Source organism: Hoplias malabaricus, chromosome 13 (genome assembly GCF_029633855.1).
Source record: "Hoplias malabaricus isolate fHopMal1 chromosome 13, fHopMal1.hap1, whole genome shotgun sequence".
NCBI lineage: Eukaryota > Metazoa > Chordata > Actinopteri > Characiformes > Erythrinidae > Hoplias > Hoplias malabaricus.
This window is the reverse complement of record NC_089812.1, coordinates 26,478,707-26,499,923: the sequence shown is the minus strand read 5'-3', so window position 1 is coordinate 26,499,923 and position 21,217 is coordinate 26,478,707. Positions and strand designations below refer to the sequence as shown.

The 21,217-nt window shown below is 38.9% G+C and overlaps 2 protein-coding genes across 3 annotated transcripts in view; both read left to right on the top strand.

Moving 5' to 3' along the window:
* The window catches only part of arhgap23a (Rho GTPase activating protein 23a), a 64,499-nt gene extending 48,266 nt beyond the window's left edge, over positions 1–16,233 (top strand). For both annotated transcript variants that reach the window (XM_066642077.1, XM_066642076.1), the window contains exons 8-24: positions 3,770–3,925; positions 4,514–4,625; positions 5,222–5,261; positions 5,393–5,530; positions 5,682–5,990; positions 6,346–6,407; positions 6,845–6,957; positions 7,056–7,174; positions 7,314–7,466; positions 7,978–8,056; positions 8,639–8,712; positions 8,825–8,914; positions 9,105–9,230; positions 9,695–9,736; positions 9,833–9,926; positions 11,468–11,499; positions 11,773–16,233. In XM_066642077.1, the coding sequence (XP_066498174.1) occupies positions 3,770–3,925; positions 4,514–4,625; positions 5,222–5,261; positions 5,393–5,530; positions 5,682–5,990; positions 6,346–6,407; positions 6,845–6,957; positions 7,056–7,174; positions 7,314–7,466; positions 7,978–8,056; positions 8,639–8,712; positions 8,825–8,914; positions 9,105–9,230; positions 9,695–9,736; positions 9,833–9,926; positions 11,468–11,499; positions 11,773–13,221 (3,188 nt within the window). In that variant the 3' untranslated portion in view covers positions 13,222–16,233. The remainder of the gene's footprint in view (positions 1–3,769; positions 3,926–4,513; positions 4,626–5,221; positions 5,262–5,392; positions 5,531–5,681; positions 5,991–6,345; positions 6,408–6,844; positions 6,958–7,055; positions 7,175–7,313; positions 7,467–7,977; positions 8,057–8,638; positions 8,713–8,824; positions 8,915–9,104; positions 9,231–9,694; positions 9,737–9,832; positions 9,927–11,467; positions 11,500–11,772) is intronic.
* Positions 16,234–17,843: 1,610 nt separating this feature from the next.
* The window catches only part of plcd3a (phospholipase C, delta 3a), a 36,335-nt gene continuing 32,961 nt past the window's right edge, over positions 17,844–21,217 (top strand). Inside the window, exon 1 of the mRNA XM_066641826.1 lies at positions 17,844–18,026. Coding sequence (XP_066497923.1) covers positions 17,951–18,026 — 76 coding nt within the window. The 5' untranslated portion in view covers positions 17,844–17,950. The remainder of the gene's footprint in view (positions 18,027–21,217) is intronic.

Here is a 21,217-nt window from a genome sequence, read left to right as displayed (position 1 = left end):
AAACCGGAGAACGCAGAGGAAACCCACTCAGACACAGGATTGAACCCATAACCCCAGGGCCCTAGAGCTGTGTGACAACAACACTTCCTCTTGTGCCACTGTGCCACCCACAGAAATATTGTGTGGCGTCATTTCTCATACTGAAAAAGCATAGAAAAAAGTTGGACATAGCTCTAATACTGTTCTAAAGTGTCACCAGTGGTCTGCAGTCTTTGACAAGTCATAATCTTTTTAATAGTTTTTCATAGCTAATGTGTGGCTTCCTTTGGAAGTTTTACACCATATTTTGCAACATCAAGAAAGTTGCAGTTTTATGGTCTGTTCACCCTGTTAAAAGCTGTGTTTATTTAGAGGCATGAATTTTTTTACACAGTGGGAACTTCTGCCCTCTACCCTTCCCTTTTCGACCCTCATTGCTCACTAGCATCTCAATATTTTACTTTACACTTAACATTTCACTTAGTTTGGCAACACTGTAGAACTGAGTTTAGGGAAAACTTATTTGATTATATCAATCTATCAAGTTACCTCCTGTGAATCCGTGAAACTCGTTTATAAGCTTAGCTTTCATCTTAATGATGTTTATTTGGGTATGTGCATTGTATATATTTGCATACATGATTTGGTTTAAAGGGCTTCACTAATATATTCAGTGTGGCATTGAAGAATTGGGTACAAGGGGAAAGGGAGCAGAAAGTGGTAGGAGTTTTTGGGGTGAGGGGTGACACACACACACACACACATAACTGGACACAATCAGCATGCTCAGCTCTTTTTGCCCTCAATGGTGCCATTGTGCCATGCCTTGAAAAAAGAGAGGGGGTCCCCATACACACACTTCTCACACACATGCATACAAATTCCAACATACCCAGATACAGGAGGACCTGTGAACCATGTCCCTCACAAACTTGTGATGTTTCTTTGTTCTGTGGCACTTCTGTCCCTCTCTCTGTTCTTCATCAACCCTATTCTTTTTCCCATCCACTTCCAGCTTTCTTATTTTGTTGCATGATTTGTTTTTGTAGGCCTCTACTGGAGAAAGTTATGCACCATGTTAGATTTGTGTGCTAGTGTCTCTGTTAGGAAACTGTAATGAGTGTGATATGTTTACTTTGCTGAAATTAAGGCGTCTTGAAGAATTTAAACTTATTAAAGCAAATTATGTTATGTTTTATTTTAAATTATTGATGCAGCCTTTCTTTCCCTTCCTTGTGTGTGTGTGTGTGTGTGTGCTAGAGTGAGAGAGTGAGGGAAAGAGAGAGAGCGAGGGAAAGAGCGAGAAAGGGCTGCAGTAATAAGCGCCTTTGTTAAACCCACAGTGCAGCTATTTCTGCCAGTGGCTGGAAAACAGGCCCAGATTCTACATCCCAGATTGGGAATGTTTCCGCCCCTGCTCCGAGAGAGACAGAGAGATTGGGAATGATTACCCTGTACTCTAGCTCCTAGTCCACCTCCAGAAGCAAATATCAGAGGATTGTGCATGTGCTGAGAGTTATAACAATGTTGGGAATTAGTGAGGGAAATCAAGGAAGAGAAACCGTTGGCATGAAGAATAAGAGTGTGAAGAAACTGTTTGGAAGAGAGTGAAGGGACAAGAACATAGAAAGAAAACATGGACAGCAATATATCAGTACAATGCAGCTGAGTTGATGAAAAGGGGACAAATAAAGAAATATGTCAATGAAGGCTCAGAAATCAGGAGAGAGAAAGAGATGGAGTGGGCAGAAATGAAAGAAACAAAGGGAAAAGACAGTAGGTTAAAGGCATGTAAAAACCGGGGTGACTAGAATGTGCAGAGTAGATGAGTGACAACTACAAGCTAAAGAAGAATAACTGGCTGTATTTGTGTAGCTCTCACACTGTAGCTCATAGTAGTTCAGCAGGGGTTAAAGGAAATATGAAATCACACTTGAAAATAAAAGCACACAACTATAGGAACAGAAAGAACTGATTGGTGAGACAACACCCTTATATTCTAGGCAAGGCGAGGTTTATATAGCAACATTCACACACTGCAGGCATTCAAATGAGGAAATACTGAGATACAAAAGTGGGAGAAAAGATATAAATACATAAAAATATTAATATGGTTCTAGTAACACTTGTTTGAACGTAGACGGGAATGGCTGTGCTCTGCTGCCACCTACTGTTTTGGAATAGCGTTGCTTTTTATATTCTGAAGTATATTTCTGGTTTTCCTGCCATGGCTGCTTTCTTTTAAGAAAGTCCTTGCATTGATAAAGACTAACCTGAGTTCGTGCGCTGAGAGAGCGCTTTATATCTGCTATAGGGCTCATGGAGGAACTGAAAGCAGAAGCCTTCATTAAAGGTGTAAAGGGAGCATTGTTCATAGGCATTTGTTGTTAGCTTTGGTTCTGTGGGGAATGTGTTTGAGATGAGACTCTTTGTTTTAGTCAGTTATTTTATGTCTCTTTGTGCTGTCAAAAAGATTTTTATGCGTTGAATTAAATGTGTGATCACTGAAGAAAATGTGAAGTAAGCTTAGTAAGTGCAGTTCCATATCTTTAATAAGAGTCATTGTCACACTCATGCCTTCAGAAAAGAACTGAAACCTTGTACTAATACAGAGAGGGTTCACACATCTCATTTTCACAGCGTGCATTTCTCATGGAGGTCGAAGATTCAGGTATGAGTGCGAGCTGTTTTCTTGAATTTTTCTGTCCCAATTGCTCCTTTTAGGGGAATTCTGTTGATTTTTTAATAGTCCTGCATTACTTAACAGTTGTGGGTTCACTGTAGAAAAATGTACTTTAGGTTTCTTTACAGGGGTGGTGATAGAGACCAGAAGCGTTTGGTTTATTCCCAAATAAAGCTATTTTATTAATTATCCAAATCCACCAGTGAACCTGTGAATGTCTAAGGTCATGTTGATATTGGTTAAACAGTGGTAAATCCAAAAACGTTTTCTTTAGGGACTGTTATATGTTATATTTAACTGCATGGATGTCTCTGTCGTGAATTTAATCACATTTTTTATTTTAAACATGAATCCATGTCTGAGACATCAGATTCTAGTCATTCATTTCTGTGATCCATTAACCCCTTTTCACAGGAGCCATAAAATGCAATGTCCACCTGTTTGTTTGGAGTTCCTTCAGCTGAGATATGCATGTGTTCTTTGATGAACTGACGTCATGTATTTTAATTGAAATGAATGTATTTAGTGAAACAAAGGTAAACAGGTTTTAGATTTGTGTTTTTAGGGTAATACTGATGAACTCGTTGCCGAAATGTATTATGTTGACATTATTTAAAAGGTTTTCTCTAGTATGCCCTGTGACACCACTAGAAAAGACATTGTTACATCCAAGTAATTTCCCTTTAAAATTATCATTTAATTTCATAATTTTTCCACAGGAAGTTGGAACATTTAAAAAAAAAAACCCTAAAGTTTTTTTTTCTTCATTCTTCTCCTTTTTATTCTTGCTTTCATTTTTTGTGTATCAGGTTTCTGTTTAGTTACAGTGGATTCCTTTTGGAAAAGGCTACATTTATCTGTATGTCTGTGTGTGAAATACAGAGAAAATGAAAAATATATGTATCTTAAAACATGTAGATTAACCATCCAATACCTTTTGGCTTTTCCTGTAATCTTCGCACTCTGCCCCCTTTTTTTCTACTCCACCTTGCCTCCCTGTTAACTTATTCCCTATATCCGTTTCCTTTCTTCTCTCATCTTTACTTCCTTTTCCTACTTTTCTCCTTCTCTCGTTTTCTCCCTCCTCTCCTTTTGCTCCTCCCACAGATGAGCCGACCAGTCCGAGTGCAGATTTACGGGCCTGTCACGTCCCCGCCTCCTCTGTCGTGTCCAGCGGGCTTAAATCGGCCCCTGCTGTGGCCACCAACCCGGCCTCCCCCACCTTCACCTTCCCCCTCAGCCGTCTATTCTCCCATGACTGCAGTGAGTCTGGTAGAGAGAGATTCAACGCCGAGCAATGCACACCAACACATACACACACGGAAAACTCATTTTCCATAAGTAAACATTTTGCTGACAGTCTACTCAAAGTGTACATTTTATTTTCAGTCAAATAGAAAAAAGAGTAGCCAATTCTCTGACTGATACTTTGGAATTTTACGTTTCCACACAGTTTAGCAAAACTAATATTAATGAGCTCCAGCGCAAATTTCAGAAGACACTTGCATGCATGAGACTGTACATTCGTAACCGCGTAAGGCCCTTTGTAAAGCATCTGTGCATGCTGTCCTGCATGAGTACGTTATGGTCATACTGCACTGTCCCATGGCCGCCTTGGTTCCAGAAGACCAACATCATCATCCCCCTTGCCCCTACGTCTTCATTCCTCACCCCGCTCGCTCCTGTCCTCCCTCATTTTTCTTCCTGTCCCCTAACCAGATAGCCCTGTACTTTAACACTTTCCTCTTTGCTCTGTCCCTTTTTATTCCCATCAGTATTCTAAATCATACATATCATACAGTTAATGATCTCTCTCTCTCTTTCTCTCTCTCTCTCTCTCTCTCTGAGCAGGTAGTATTAAGTCCAGTCGTCGCTCCTCCTATTTGTTGGCCATCACCACTGAACGCTCTAAGTCATGTGATGAAGGGCTCAACACTTTCAGAGACGATGGGCGGGTCTCCTCGTGAGTCAACTGGATTTATGTGGGGTCTTGTGTTAAAATACCAATTACAAATAGATTTTAGTATTGCATATAATTTAATCAGTGCAGGTTCTCATAGTGCAATTCTAGGCAACACAAATATTTGTTAGCTGATGAAACAGAGCTGGACGTAACAGGGTGTCATTGGAGCTCAACACACTTGGAGGAGACACTGACTGACAATGATTTTATGTTAGTTTCTATAACAGGATAAGCAGTAAATGTTCTCCTTCAGGCGTGTTATGTTGTGCCACAGTGTTAGTGACTGTTAGGTAATTGCTATTGTCCAAGATTCAGATTTGAACATGAAACAAAATATGAACTGAATGCAAATATGACTAATTAAGTAACAACTTAATTTAATTAACATACAAAAGTGGAAATGCTCACTCCTAAGGGATTATTTTGAGCAAACAAATTTATTACATAAAGTTTTTGCACTTTACTATCTGTTAAGCAATTTGCACATTGGGATAAATATTTAAACAATAATAAAAAACAAACATGATCAGTGCTTTTAAATAGAATGTGCGTGTGAATGTTTTAGTGAATGTTTTCTTGTTACTGTGTCTTTGTAGGAGATTACCAAAGAGAGTCAAAAGCTTCTTTGGTGATGGGGTGAGTTCACAATTAACAGATGTTCTGAATTATTATGGAGTAAAAATAATCCAAAGAACACTAATGTATTTTCTGCACTTATTTGACTTTTAACATTTTGTGTGTGTGTGTGTGTGTGTGTGTGTGTGCAGTCTCTGGACAGTCTCAAGTCTGCTGAAGATGCTCGTTCCAAACGACACTCCACCTCGGAACTGGGCAGCTTCAACTACAGTGACATCAGGAGAGAAGGATGGCTTCACTACAAACAGATCCACACTGAGAAGGGAAAGGTGGGTGAGAGACATTGACACAGAAAGATCATCTAACATTTCTTTACTTTTATAAATTATTATAGCATTACATTGATTATTTGCTTCCTGTACAGGGCTAGAATTTTGGAAACATTTTATTCATTTACATATGTCTGTCTAACCATTTCAGAAAGTGGGAAGTGCCATGCGTCCGTGGCGGCGGGTCTTTTCAGTGCTGCGCTGTAATTCGCTCTACCTCTACAAAGACAAGCGCGAAGCACTGATGAAGGGCCCTGCACTGGGAGGCGGGTCCGATGATGAGCAGCCGATCAGCATCCGGGGCTGTCTAGTGGACATTGCATACAGTGAGACAAAGCGCAAGAACGCACTGCGGCTGACCACACAGGATTTCTGTGAATACCTCCTACAGGCAGAGGACCGAGACGACATGCTGGACTGGATCAAAGTCATCAGAGAGAGCAGCAAGACTGACAGTGAGGTGAGAGACTGCAAGATACACAGTGGGAGAGAGACAGAGAGAAAGAAATGAGTATAAATGAAGGGGTTTCATCCAATATAGTGAAGTATAACATTATCATTTATGACATTTGGCAGGTGCTCTTATCTAGAGTAACTTACAGTTTTAACCATGTGACCTATGTGTGCAAATATAGTGTTAAGAGGATTGCCTGTTATTGGGATTGGTATTGCTATAACCTGGTATGCTTGCCTGGGATGGCAGTGCAGTTATACCCAGTTCAGTAGCGAGTTAAGCTCCACCCACAGCATATTTTTTTTTGTATTAAAGGTTCTTGGAGATGATTTATCTGTTCATGTGCTTCTGTTTGTAATAGGAATTGGGTTTCTCTCGGCAAGCTCTCATCAGTAAGAAACTGAATGACTACAGAAAACAGAGGTGAGTCTGGATAATATTTCGCTCTTCCCTTAAGGTGTCAAATTTACAATCTAATTAAATTAAGGTAAAAAAAAAAAACCACACACACATATGAGATATAAGACATGAGATGCGAGCCAGTCATCAGAAAAATCGACCATGCTGTGCTTGCCTGGTGGTTAGTTCATATTGTGTTTTTACTTGAAATAAACTTAAAAAGAATAAAAAGAAATAGACCAAGACCATGCTGCTCAGGTGGTCACGGTCTGCTTGTTTGGTGCGCACCAGAGTAAGCGCCCGCGGGTTAGTTTTAACCGAACCAAAGCTGACTACTACACACAGTTACAGAGCAAAATGTATCATTTAAGGAATTCAACAAAAATGTTTCATCTGGTGTCAAGTAACATTAATAATATCATGTTGGATTCTGTGATTTGTTTCCTCTCTGTTCACTTTAGTCCAACGGGCAGTAAGCCTGACTCTTCTCCCAGAGTGCCTCGCATTAATTTCCTCCACACCAAGACTGACAACAACACCGCACCCCCACGTTCCCCCAAACATGAGGGCAAAGGTCAGCTAAGCAGCAGTAAGCAGCTGTGTGGAAATATTTATACATTGTTTTATATCACAGTTATTTATTTGTTTTTTCCTTTCATTTATTCCTCTCAGAAGAGAGTAGTCCTCCCAAATCTCCGTGGGGCATCAACTTTATGAAGAAGGTGAAGAAGGATGGGCCTAAAGCTTTTGGTGTACGGTTAGAAGACTGCCAACCTGCTGCAAGTAACAAGGTCAGGGTTGGAATTATTGATCCAACATATATGCAGGTCTTTGCATATTTGTAATGTATTTATTTGCATAAAGAGTCTTTGGAGAAGAGTAACAAGGAGCCAAAAATTATACTCAAACCTTATGTGTTTGTGTGTGTAGTTCATTCCCCTGATTGTAGAGATCTGCTGTGGGCTGGTGGAGGAGATGGGTCTGGAATACACAGGTATTTATAGAGTTCCAGGAAACAACGCTGTGGTGTCCAGCCTCCAGGAGCAACTCAACAAGGGCAGTGACATCAATACTGCAGAGGAGGTAATAATAATAATAACAACAACAATGATTATTACATATACATCGTATATAAGGCGATAAATATGCAGTTCTTTTGGGCCTTAAATGTTTGTCTGAACTTTCAGTCCAATCTGACCCATACACTATAATTCAACAAGTTTTGTTTAATCCAGATAGAAACTCAGCATAATTTGTTGCTAACCTTGCCCAAAAGGTTCAATATTAATTTTGAGTACAAACTGATTAAAGCCCATCAAATTTCTGTCAGAAACCAGCCTGAACTACAAAAACTGACCAGAAAAAAGCCCATCATAAGCTCTATTTCTGAAAATGGCATTGGTTAAATTAAATCATAGTAATAGTCATTGCTGACATGAGATCACATATACAGTATTTATATATATATAAATACTGTAATAACTCTGTTTTAACTTTATTATATTATATATTTATAGTTTATTATTAAGCCTGTTCATTTTCAGATAGTGTTGATCTGGTTATAATTTATATCTTGTCTTTGTTTCTGTTCCAGCGATGGCAGGATCTAAATGTTGTGAGCAGTCTGCTCAAGTCTTTCTTCCGCAAACTCCCTGAACCCCTCTTTACTGACGGTGAGATGCTTGGAATTACAGGCACATAAATATTTACTTAGCTACAGTTGGGCTGCGTTTTCTCCTATGAGCTTTAGTTATGTGAAGAATCACTGCTACTGGCCAGACTGTGGTACTAAATTAGTACAGTTAGATATCTTAGTTGAAAGAAATATAGATTGGTTAGCCCTACAGTTAACACATCTCACAATCAGGAAGCTTTTTCTAAAATTTTCTCTTAGGAAAAACCTATATTGTCTGTTGATTACAGCTAGTTTAAACTAGTTTTTAGTTCCTTAAGACTCCCAGTGTAATGGTTGACATAATGAGTAGATCTAGAATATAGAATATATTGTTAGTAAATTGTGTACAGATGTTGTGTTAATTACATATTAATTAATATAAATACACATTAATTGCATCTACATAATTATATCTACTCAGCAATTTTATGAATATATAAATAATTTTGTATTCATTTCATAATACTCTTACTCCTACTCAAGTGTATTTCTGTGTAAAGAGGTGCATGTTTTTTGCATTGAAAGTTGACCTCTAAACACACGTAAACAATCTAAAAACCTCTAAAAATCCCTTTTTCAGACAAATACAATGACTTCATTGAGGCCAACCGTATGGAGGATGCAAGTGACAGACTGAAGACCCTAAAGAAACTGGTAAGAGCATGGCTTCTTTACCAAAGGCATTCTTTTCCCTTTCCTACATTTCTTCATTTCTGCCTCTTACACCTCTTTAACACCATAACTGATCTGGTCTTGTGTTCTGTAGATCCGTGATTTGCCAGATCATTATTTTCACACCTTGAAGTTTCTGATTGGTCACCTCAAGACAGTAGCAGACCATTCAGAGAAGAATAAGGTCTGTAATTATATGTATTTCCATTGTTCGTAACTGTATATTTGTACATTTGTATGTTTGTGATTTTAATAAGGGGACATTAGCACACATTCTTTTGCAAAACTTTATATATACGCATATTTTTATACGTTTTAATGCACAATTACTATTTGGTAAACTTTGGGATGTTGATTTTGAACTGTATGTATAGATGGAGCCCCGTAACTTGGCACTTGTGTTTGGTCCCACTCTCGTGCGAACATCAGAGGACAACATGACAGACATGGTCACTCACATGCCTGACCGCTACAAGATAGTTGAGACACTCATCCAACATGTAAGTCTTAAACACTGTATATGCACTACTATTAAAATGTTTGAAATTATTGTTTTATATAATGTAAGTAAATGATATACAGATCTGTGTGTTGAACTATAGCTAAAATAGACTAAATTTAAACTTGGCTCAGTGTTGCTAAAATGGGACTTAGTCTCTGATAAATAAGAACTGAATTTAATACTTTAGAATTATAATAACATGATTATCAAATGCTAAACAGTGTAATACTGTATATGAAGAGTAGTTTACTGGAAGCTGCCAGAAAGTTACTGTAAATTTTTAAGAGATTTCTTTTACACTGTACACACAAAACATAGTTAGATAACATGCAGCTGGTTAATATTTTAATATTTTAAATTCCTTGGTTTTGAACCGTATAACTCCTGTCTTCTGACTCTCTCTCTCTCTATCTCTATCTCTCTCTCTGTCTCTCTCTCTCTGTCTCTCTTTCTCTCATCTAGTATACCTGGTTCTTCACTGAGGAACATGACAAGGAGGAAAAGGTCAGTTAAATATTTTGTGTTACCACACGTTGATAAGTTTCGTTCGTATCTCTTAATGCATACTAAAGAGTTTCTTTCCACTTATTATTCTGACAGACACCAGTGGACACAGAGGATGTTCAGCCTGCCCCAAACATCGATCACCTCTTGTCTAATATTGGCCGAACTGGCCTGTTAGGTGATGCCTCAGGTGAGAGACTGCCCCGTTTAACCTCCACTGGCCAAGCGCAGCACCACTCAAGCCCCAAAAAGCTAATCATAACAACATATTTTAGCCTGGTCCATTGTTCGCCTGCATGTAGATAGTAGTGTGACGCTTTGGAATTTGTGTTTATAAAAGGTTTATATAAAGAGGATCTAGTTTATGCTCCATAGAGTGGGTTTCCACAGGTGGTAAGGTTACACAATACTTTTAGCAAAAAACATCTGAAACCTAACACAATTTCCCCATCATTTTGAGTGCACTATACTTTTCTGTTTTTGTTTTTGGTTCATCTTTTTTTTTCTTCTCTGTTTTTTATTCATTTTCCACTCTTTCTCTCTGTACATTTCTGCGTTATTCTCTTAGCTGAGCCTGTGGAGCAGCCACTGCGGTAGGATGGGTTTTGCCTGCCATACCCTGTGTGTGAGAGAGTGAGAGTGAGAGAGAGAGTGAGAGAGAGAGAGAGAGTGAGAGAGAGAGAGAGAGAGAAAGAGAGAGAGAGAGAGAGAGAGGAGGGGATGGGGAGGGGGTGGGGTTTATGTCTAAAGTTGTGTGCAAAAGTTTGGGCACCCCTGACCTAAGACATGCCTTCTGCAGGGAACATTTTTCTGCCAGTTCCATTACACAATTTTCATATGTGCCGAGGTTTTTTTTGCTGATATTTACTTGTTAGAAAAAAACCCATGACATATGAAATGTGCCTAAACATTTGTACAGGCCACATTTTATTTTGTTTATGTTCAAATGTGTTAATGTATGTTTATTGTACAGAATGTGCAATTACTTTCAGTTAGAACAGCATTGTTCAGGAGTGCCCAAACCTTTGCATGTGACTGGGCGAGATTAATGTCTCTGACTGTGGGTGAGAGCTTTGTGTGTGTGTGTGTGTGTGTGTGTGTGTGTGTGTGTGTTAATTTGTTTAAATGTACGTGGCTGTGTTTTTCTCTGTGTCTCTGAAATCATTTTTCCTGCCCTTTCCTGCTCTCGCTTTTTCACACAGCTTTTTACACGGGTCAGTGTCATCAGTTTGCGATGTAATGTCATCAGTGTGTGCGGTTCTTCCTTATGCTGCAGATTCGGATGGCTTGGCTTCCTTTGAAGACCCTGTTCACATTTGAGCATCATTTAAAAGCAATCAAATATTGTTTACTATTATATGTTTCTTGGGGAAGACTCTTGTGTGAACACTGTCTCCTGTGGGAATGCTTCATTCTGAATGCCAGGCACAGAGGCTGAGAAAACCATAAAATATCATGATATAAAAAATAAATAAATATGGCATTAATTATTAAATAAATGTGGCATTGTTCATAGAAAAGACCAAGTGTCAGTGCCTCTCCTCTGTGCCTCTCATTTCTCAGGAACATGGTTCTATTCTGTGGTATTTATCTCTCTCTCTCTCTCTCTCTCTCTCTCTCTCTCTCTCTCGGTCTCTCTCTCTCTCTCTCTCTCTCTCTCTCTCTCTCTCTCTCTCTCTCTCTCTCTCTCTCTCTCTCTCTTTCCTTCTGTTTCTGTTTTTGACTTTGCAGACTCAACCAACAGTGATTCTGCAAAATCAAAGGTAAGGATTGGCCAAGATGTTAATGAAATTTGTATGTAATAAGCTTTCTCTTTCCATTAACCACCTCATAACCACATAACTTACATATTTGTTTCATTAAAGACAATTTGATGTTTCAAATTAAGTTAATACAACTGAACTTAAAATGATGATATTTTATACCATAATCAAGTATTTTTATATATTCACATTCAGCACAGACATGTTATCATTTACACTGCAAATATCTGCATTTTATTTGTCTGACATCCTAAAATTATTAATTATTTTCAGGGGTCAGGAGGTTCAAAACGTGACCTCTCTGCAAAGGACTTTCTGACTACGCTGTCTATTATGTCTGCCGTGGCTCGCAAGCGTCGGAAACGGCCGACTGCCCGCATCCTGGGAAGCAGCACTGACGACGACTCAGAGCAGGAGGCCCTCAGAATAGGGCTCATGGTGGAGGGGGAAGGGGACGAACAAGAATTGGGGCCTGCTCCATCTGACACTGCCCCACATGCAACAGCAGAGGAGGATGAAGATGAGGAAGAAGAAGAGGATGAAGGTGAACAAGAGACAGAATGTACTCAGAAAGTGGAGTCCACTCCCAGCGTGCCTTGCAGTGAGGAGGCCCAGTCAGTGCTCCTAAGCGAGGAAGAGGATCAGAGGCCTGAGGTCAAAAAGTCAGGCGGCTGGCGAGGGGAAGATGCACGTTCCATTGTCTCAGGCTACTCCACCCTCTCCACTCTGGGGCGGAGCTTAGCCTCTGAGGGGCGGGGAGAGGACGCTGATGATGAACAGAGCGAACTAGTGAGTGAAACAGATAATGAAAGTGGCTTTGCATCACGCTCCCTTACACAAGAGCGTCCGGAAAAATACACAGCCCCACCGAAATCCCCCCAGCGTACACACACCTCACCAGGACCCACTGCACCACGCAGTTTTCTGTATACACACTACAAATCCTCCACATCAGTTTCTCCTCCTGAACCAGTTCCTCCTCCTACAAACACCAAAGTCCTGACACCTGACCTCACGGACATAGTCAGTGAGAGTGCAGCACGTTCCTCCACCCCTTCAACCTCCTCCTACTCCTCGTCCGCATCTCAGCGCCTCCACAGCAAGCCATCCTTCAACTCCCATCGCCTCATCCAGTGCGACACTTTAGCCCGCCGCAGGTTGAAGTCAGAAAAGGGCAAGGCTCGCTCCCTGGACCTCCTGGAAGTGTCCAGCTCTTTGGGCCCAGAGGATGAACAGCGGCCCAGTGTTGGACAAAAAAAGACTCAGAGCTCCTCCCCTTCCCTCTCTCCATCTTCAAAAAACAAACAGAGCCCCGGTGGTGCCCAGGAAAGTAACCAAGCCCTATCTGGCACCAGTGAAGGGAGTATTTTTCCCTCCAGTGGGCCAACCCTGGCTGAACAGGTGAGAGCCCGCCTGCTAGGTTCAGCAGAGGACTTACGTGTTGCAGACCTTAGGAAACCACTTTCACCTGAAACGCGCAGGAAGAGGCGAGCCTGGAGAAGGCACACTGTAGTGGCTTCGCCCACAGAGTCCTCTACCAAGCCCCTGCCCCTCACTTCCTCTGCGGCCAGTAACAACAACAACAAGCCTCCTGCTCCGCCTCCCAAACCCACCGTACCGATTGGCCGAATCAGAGTCCAACCCGTACCCCAATGCCCAGAGGCTGATACCCACTCTGTACTCCGAGCTCCACCTACCTCCCGTTTTCACGAATGCCTGTGACAACAGGGACCTTAAATGGCTGCAGATACCACTCCCGCGGTTCACTAGCGCCATACCGAAAGCTCCTTAAGTTTAACAGGTGTAGATAGAAACATGGCTCACTGGTTCACCTCGTTTGTATTAGTTACTAATAATTTATTCCTTAAATAAATTGGTATTTTCAATTGTTTGAGGCTAAAAGCCAACTAACTACTCAACATTAAGCTAGCTTTGGCAGAGTTAGCTACTCCTTGTTAAATGGGTATTCCACCAACTTTTTCATAATTCATTTCTAAAGTAATGTATTTAAAGTGGTTTGTTTTGAAATGGTGCATTTTAGGGAAACCAACCAAGTCTGATTTTTTTTTACAGTGATGGTAATAGGAACCAGGAGCCACAGTATTTTATTTACTATCTGAATCCTGCATACGTCTTCTAAACATTATTAAACAGAATTTTTTTACGGTTTAACCTTGCAACATGTGGTGCTGTTTATAAGTTATAAGGTGTATCATGAGTGAAACAGTAGTCAGCACCATGGCTGAATATTTCTGCTTTGAAACTGCTGGCAAAACGGGGCAAGTATAGGCTTTCCAGGAAAGATGGAACTGCAGGTGTAAGTGAAAGTGTAAGAGGTGTGGGTGAACATTGAAGATTAATTGCGTATTTATAAATCTGAATGAAAGCAGTGGTGTAGAGTTATATCTAAAAAAAATGTTAAGGCATTAAGTTATATTTTTCTAAATATGCGATTTTAGAGATGTATTTAGTAATATTTAAGTAGTACCTTTAAAACAAAAACCTTAACAATTTATGAGACGGCTGTCAGCTTATTTGTAATTGTTTGGTGTAACAACTTTGCCGTGTTAAAGCTTTAGAGACATTAAACTCTTCAGACACCTGGTTCCTATGATCATGACTGGAAAGAATTTTCAGTTGCTAAATTTCTCTATTTTTTTTTCTCAAGCCACTCCTGATGAATCATGTGGAAATATTTAAAAATTGGTGGAATATTCATTTAAATGTTAGAGAGCCTCATGATTGTTATTTAGTTATTTGGTAATTTATTTATATTGTGACTACTTTTGTGTGATCTATATCTGTTTCTAAAAGTTTTAAAAACACACAGTTAGTACTAAAAGGTCGTTGTAAATTTCTTAATTTTTAAAAATATCTGGTCTTAAATCTTCATTTGTCAAGTGGATGTGAGAGTGATGCCTGCAGCCATGTTATACTCAGCAACACACAGACAGAGCCTCACTGGAGTTTTCAGGATCAGATGTGTCTCAGAGGAAGAGCAGAGTTCAGTCTTCTGCATCAGTTTCTCCTTCTCTTTCCCTGTCACAGTTGCTCTGTGTGCATGGCACAGTGGTTATTTTTAGCATTGCCAAAGTTATCCTTCTGTCTTTTTAGCACTCTTTTAACAGTTTTCCAAAGGGGCCAGTTACAAACAGGTCTCGATGTTGTTTATATGGAACTGCCATCCCTCTTGCTACACACACACACACACACACACACACAATCTGTGTCCTTGAGTGCTTTGGTGCTTTCTTGTGCTACTTTACATTGTAGTGACAGAGAGAATACATGTTTGATCTTGCACTGAGTAAAGTGGAGGACACACCAAAAATTCAGCGTCCCAGGATGGAATTCTGGGTAGAATGATAATGCAGCCTGGTCATGTGTCCTGTGCTTTCACAGCCAGCCTGCGACAACTAACAAGGGCATGCATACACACACACATATGCACACAAATACACATTTTTAAACACAGTACGCTTAAAGGGGAATTCCACTCACATTTCAAAAGATTTGCCACAGTTCAGTGATAGAGATGTGGTAATCATTCAGAGTATTTTAATACAAAATGGTTCATTTCAGAGGCACTAATCAACATTTTCCTAGAGTGGTGACATAAATAGTGACCAGGGATCAAAATGTACACGGCAAATTCACCAGTGTTAAATCAACACTATTTTTAAATTAACACGAGTTGACGAGCGTTAATATTGTTTATTTATCACTGGTGAATCTGCTGTGTATACAACACAAATGTAGTCATTTGCTGTCCATAATGCCCAGTCAGCCTGCACATAGGCTTTTATATGTTATTTGGCAGTGTGTAATATAAAAACTGTCAGGGAGATTTAGAGGCTTCAAAAGTACAGTTCAGTTTCCATCACTCAATGTATCAGTTGTCCTAGAATGGGACATGTCACATCAGACCACTCTGAATGCATTATATCTCAACAAATTAATTATGCACACGTTAAACGCTCTGGTGAAATTCCTCTTTAATCAAAGTACTGATTCAGTATTATTGAGAGACTGTTTGCCAACAGGAAAAGTGTTGAAGCTAAAGACCATTGACCCTATGCATAACCTTATACTTGTTCCTTCAATATTAATTAAGAAACCAGAAGTCTAACAGTGGTTTGTTCACAACAAACACACAACCGAGTGTGTAGCTCTCGGGTTAATCATTTCTTCAATGTCTTCGTCTGTGTATGTCTTAAATTGTCTGTGTATAGTGTGTATGTGCATTGAACTATTTTGTAACATTTGTACAAAGCCTTGCTAAGTTAACCTTGTAAATATACATATAATATCTTGTTTGTTTTTACATTTTTCTTTCTTTTTTTTAGCTTTTATATCGTTTACAAAAGTGCACTTAGGTGCACCGTCATTTCTTTCAAGATGTTACTTGAAATGTTTTTTTTTTCTTTTTTTGTCTTTTTTGTATACAGTATATTATAAAGTATATATTTTGTATGAATATAATAAGTACTTTAATTTGGAATTCTTGGAGTGTTCCTGTTTTCAACAAGAAAGAAAACAAACAGAACTAAGCTCCAGTAGACTGTTCTTTATTTCCCCGTACATGGCCTTTCTCTGTGATTTACAAGTACTATGCAGAACTCTGTACACCTCAATACAAAGAGAAGAAATTTAACCTGCAAAACAGTGTCTGTCCAACATTTCTGTCACATGCTCTAATAAATTCTTATTGCTGGGCATTTCATTTCTCCATTCTGCAGCTTGGTTTGACTATTACTGCTGCTCATGAAGTGCATGTGTGTGGAATGATGTTTATAAATAAATATATTCAAATGTAATATTTTAGGATAAAAGACAGTGGTATGTTCTGATATAAACAAAACATCAATATACCAAAGTGACATTTGTTGTGACAAATTACAATGTAATATTTGGAGCGTAAAGCGTATGTTTAAGAGGCTTTTGGGTTTTAAAGGTACAGCATAAATAACCTCTGAGAATATTAAGGATTAAAAAATTATGAATTTCAAATGCATTTTATACACACCTTAGAAAGACCTAGGCACTGCGGTTTAATACTAGAACTATCAAAACCGGACATCGAGTGTAGAAAGACATTGGTTGTAATGTAAAGGCTGTGTAGTGTAAGTCTCCACTGTGAGTTGTCCCCTCGGTGAGGCAGGTGTTCTTCTTCTTACCACGAGGTGGCGACTGAAGCAAAATAGAAAAACTGAAGTGACATGTATTGCAGTGTTATAGCAGTTGTAAATAGCACCAACCCTTACAGGAGAGTTCCAGTTTAATACGTCAGAGTGGGAATTGCAAGACAAACTATATAAAAATAAGACAAAAGTACCTTTTTATGTATTAAACAAAAAGTTTCAGCTCAAGTCAGAAATCCCAAATATCCTCACAATAAAAATAATGCAACTCATGTATGTGGGTTGTAATTTTATGTTACTTTATGGACACTATGGACCGAAATTCACACAGTTTTAAATGTAGTTAAATATCGATACCACTTAATCAAAAGTGAGGAGCAAGGTCTCGCAGCTGTAGCTAGGACTCAGACTTTGATTTATTTCATTCAGCCGTTTACCGCTGTCCGCTCGGATCAGGTTACTCTGTGCTTTTATAAACGCCTCTTACGCCTTTCCTTCAAGTTGCCTATTACATCCGTTTTGGGGGAAGCCACGCCCTCTATACTAAAACTGGCTACGATTGGTCAATCGTAAATATGAATGTACTATGTAGAATACACACGACAAACGTCTATAGAAAATAAGAAACATTAATCGAAACACAGCAGCAGACCCAGCTCTAATATACAAATACCCCCGTAGGTGTTCCAGGTGTGTCTGATTAGAGCTCCACTGTGCAGGAGGGTGGACATCCAGGACCAGGACTGGTTACCATGCTCAACACCTGGCATCAGCTAGAGCAATGTGGTGCCTCCCAGACTGGAACATTACTCTAAGATTAGCTGGATTTGCAGTTGTTTTCCAGAATTCCTCATATCTACTGTACATTGACTTGTGTATTGACTACAGAGCCACAGCCTAAGAACAAGGCAGGAGTGGTGTGTGGTGTAAATATTGTTGCTTAAAACAGGAAACTGGTTTTTACACGCAAACAGAACTCTAGATTTTAGAAAGGTGTTTCTGAAGTGTAAACGTTTCTATTTCAGGTCTAGACGAGTTATTTGGTCATATACGACGTTACAACACACAGAATGCACTACATAGTGAAGTAGGCGCTATTTGAGACTGAGCCTAACACTGAACTACAGCCAATCGACACTGAAGGGTACGGGGCTTGACTGAAAACGGGTGGGAAACGAAACGGTGAGAGCAACGGAGCAGAGCGCAGTGATTCATGAGATTGAAACCACAGGACAGGTCGATAGAAGTGGCTAATTTAAAGAGCTTTCCCCCACAAACTCCAGAAGAACAAACTTACTTTCAGCGCTGACATGTTGGGGCGAAAAAAGAGAACCAGTGAACCTAGAGCCTCCGAGTCTAAAACCATGGATCCTCTGCGGAGACTTGGTAAGAGCTGAGTTTTTGTCTCTCACTGAGGGGGGAAATATTTTTACAGCTCCGTACTCCTCTATAACTTCACATAATGAAGTCTTTAGTTCCTTCAAGTTTCATGCGCTTCATATGAACCTACACACGATTTCAGACAACTTTGCAGTATGTTTATAAGACTCCACGCTCGCAGCGTACGGTTCTTTAGAGAACCATTTTGTAAATGAGCTGAGAGTGTGATGAACCTCTACATAAAGTAATCATTCTGACAAGAACCCTCAGCTATTTTTAGTGAACTCAAATGGTTTTCCTCTAGCACCTTTTACTGTAAGACATTAGTATTATTATTCACTCTAAGACATTACTATGGGAGTATTACAGAGAGGTAAACATATTAGATTAACAAGTAATGCAGACAGTCTTGCTATACAAGTTGATAAAACTGGTTTGGTTATTTTAGTGATGTGATTGCCCTGGCTGTGTGACTGCTTCAGACTGTCTTTGGAACACTGCAGGAATACTCAGCCATGTTAATTACTGTTATTTTTGTTCACAGAATTATATTCTACCATTTAAAATCACCAAATGTCTGTAGGACTGTCAATAGACATTTTTGTGAACAATATATTGTCCCAGAAATAAATGCAATGAATGATATTATGGTCATTTTATAACCATTTGATATAAAGGTAACATAATAGCATAATAATGCAGTTACTCCTCTTTAAAAAACCATGATATTAAAGCAAAACATTAACTTATTACTAATATTTTTTATTACTAACTTATACTAATATTTATAATTACTAATGTTACTAATGACTAGAGAAAAACAGAGAACAGAATTGAGCGACTGGCTAAATATTGGCGATGTTCATTCTTATAAACAAACACTTGTGAACACAGTGTGCCGTACTGGGGTAAGTAAACATTATTGCGGTAACTTTATTATATTGTATAATACGTGGATAATGTAAGTATTGTGACAGGCCTAAATGGACGTGTTAACAAAGTTTCCTTGGAGGAGGTGTTTTATTTTGTGAACCACAGGCACAAGAGCATTTGTGACAGCTGACAGTTAGCTGGTTTAACTTAAAATCACATGATCTATCTACATAAAACCACATTTACACTCTGTCATTCCCTAGATGTAATATTAGAGATGACTCATGAACACTGCACTGTAGGGCTGTGCCATATTGTATCATTCACAATAATATTGTCATGATTATTACAACGGTAAAAAAAAAATCAGTATCGTGATAATAGTTTTATTCTGACTTGTTTAAGTAATGACATAATGCAGTTACCCATAATATGGCATACGTTCTTTACGTGAGTCATTTAGATACAGTGAAGTACGGTGGAAAATGGCTCTGAGGTGGAGGAGTTTGCTCCAAAAAAGGGGAGTGACTTCAGTCATGTAGAGGTGGTTTGATTACAAAATATCAGATTTACAATAAACCAGAGTATTATGTAAGAAATGAAAGAAGCTTATTATAACAGAAGGGGGAACCACAACTAATCTGTTTCACTACTTCAAGCAGAAGCACCTGGTTGAGGACAAGGAAATTCAGAAATGCCGTTACAATAGTTCAGCAGCCAATCTCCCAACAGATGAACTACACTGACTCAGCACAGCTACTATTCTCTTACATTTGTGATCAAATAAAACATTTTAATAAATCACATTTAATATTATTAATATATATTACATATATTTGGTTAAATATATTTAAGATTAATATAACTTTTATTTTGCTGCACTAGTGTGTTCTTAAAATTAATATGAGTATTTTTCTGTGACTTGTTGTATTGGCTAGTATTTTGTTATTGAAAAAATCCACTGACATATTGTGATATTACTTTAGGGCCATTTCGCCCACCCGTAGTGAACGGGCTTGGTTAATTTTCAGAAACCCAGTGAACAAAAAATTAAGTTTCTGACACAAATATTTTTGGATCTGTTTCTCATCTGTTTATTATTTACATTGCTATGAGACACTTGGGAATGTTTACTGCATACAGAGGATAAAGTTGCAAACCCTGTGTGTATTGTTCTCAGCTCCTTGTTTTCACAGCTGAGAAGGCTGCATGTGTCCCATCATGTTAGTCCTGCCATGTGGAAACTTTGGCCTGCTCCACTTTTTGTTTTGCCCGGCCCAAGAGACAAGACATTGTGCATGCAAGATGACAAATTGCAGTACAAAACTTGACCAAAAAACAGCATCTTATTAGCATTAAATCACTGAACTTAATGTATTGGTTCCACCTTAGGAGCTTGAACTCTTCATACTAGCTGTGTCACAAATCACATCAACTTGAACCTTACCTTATATACTGCTGAGTGTTCTTCTGATAATGACACAGTATTTGTTTAATATGCTGTGTAGTGAGCTTTGGTGTGATTAGGAATAAAGCAGATGTAACCCAGTGGGAGTTGCATTTGTATAATTTTGTTAGATAATATTTATGTTTATTACAGTAACGTGACATAAAATGGAGTTGATGTGTGAGACTGGAGAGGTGTTAGATTATGTTCTACCCATGTGTACAACTCTGACTGTTAAAACACACAGACCCATTGAAAAAAATATATATCACATGATGTTCACTGCCCTCTGATGACTCAGAGGCAGTATGGTAAGGTAATGGTAATGAATTTACAGATTTTGTTTGTACTATTTTATATTGCTTCAACGTCCTGTAATTGGTTCAAAACTTTGAACCATACAAAATTGAAACATGGCTATCTCTTTGGGTTGTACAATATTTTGGTCCTTCAGTCCAGACCACAGTCTGAAGCACCATTCTTGCCTGCTATTTTGGTTCAGATCCAACAAAGTAGAAATGAAAGCACCTCAAGAGCTGCTGACATTTAACGTCCTCAACATGTAATGTGGTAGCTAAATAATGTTCCATGTCTGTGTTCATAAGTGTCTGGATGGAGTAGGCACAATATGTTGTTGTTGAGCACCATTGGGTTACTCTACTCAATTGGCCTGGCTTAATATGAAGCATTTGTTTTGGTCTGTGATTCTGGTGTTCTAGTGCGACATCCACATTCAGAATGTTGTATACTGGCCATTTAAACTTTACCACCATTTACTGTGAAAAATGTTTTAGAAAGTAAATGTAATCATAAATAATATTAATTGTAGATGTTCATCTGATGTGTAGCTATGATAATTTGTCACTTTAGATCACAT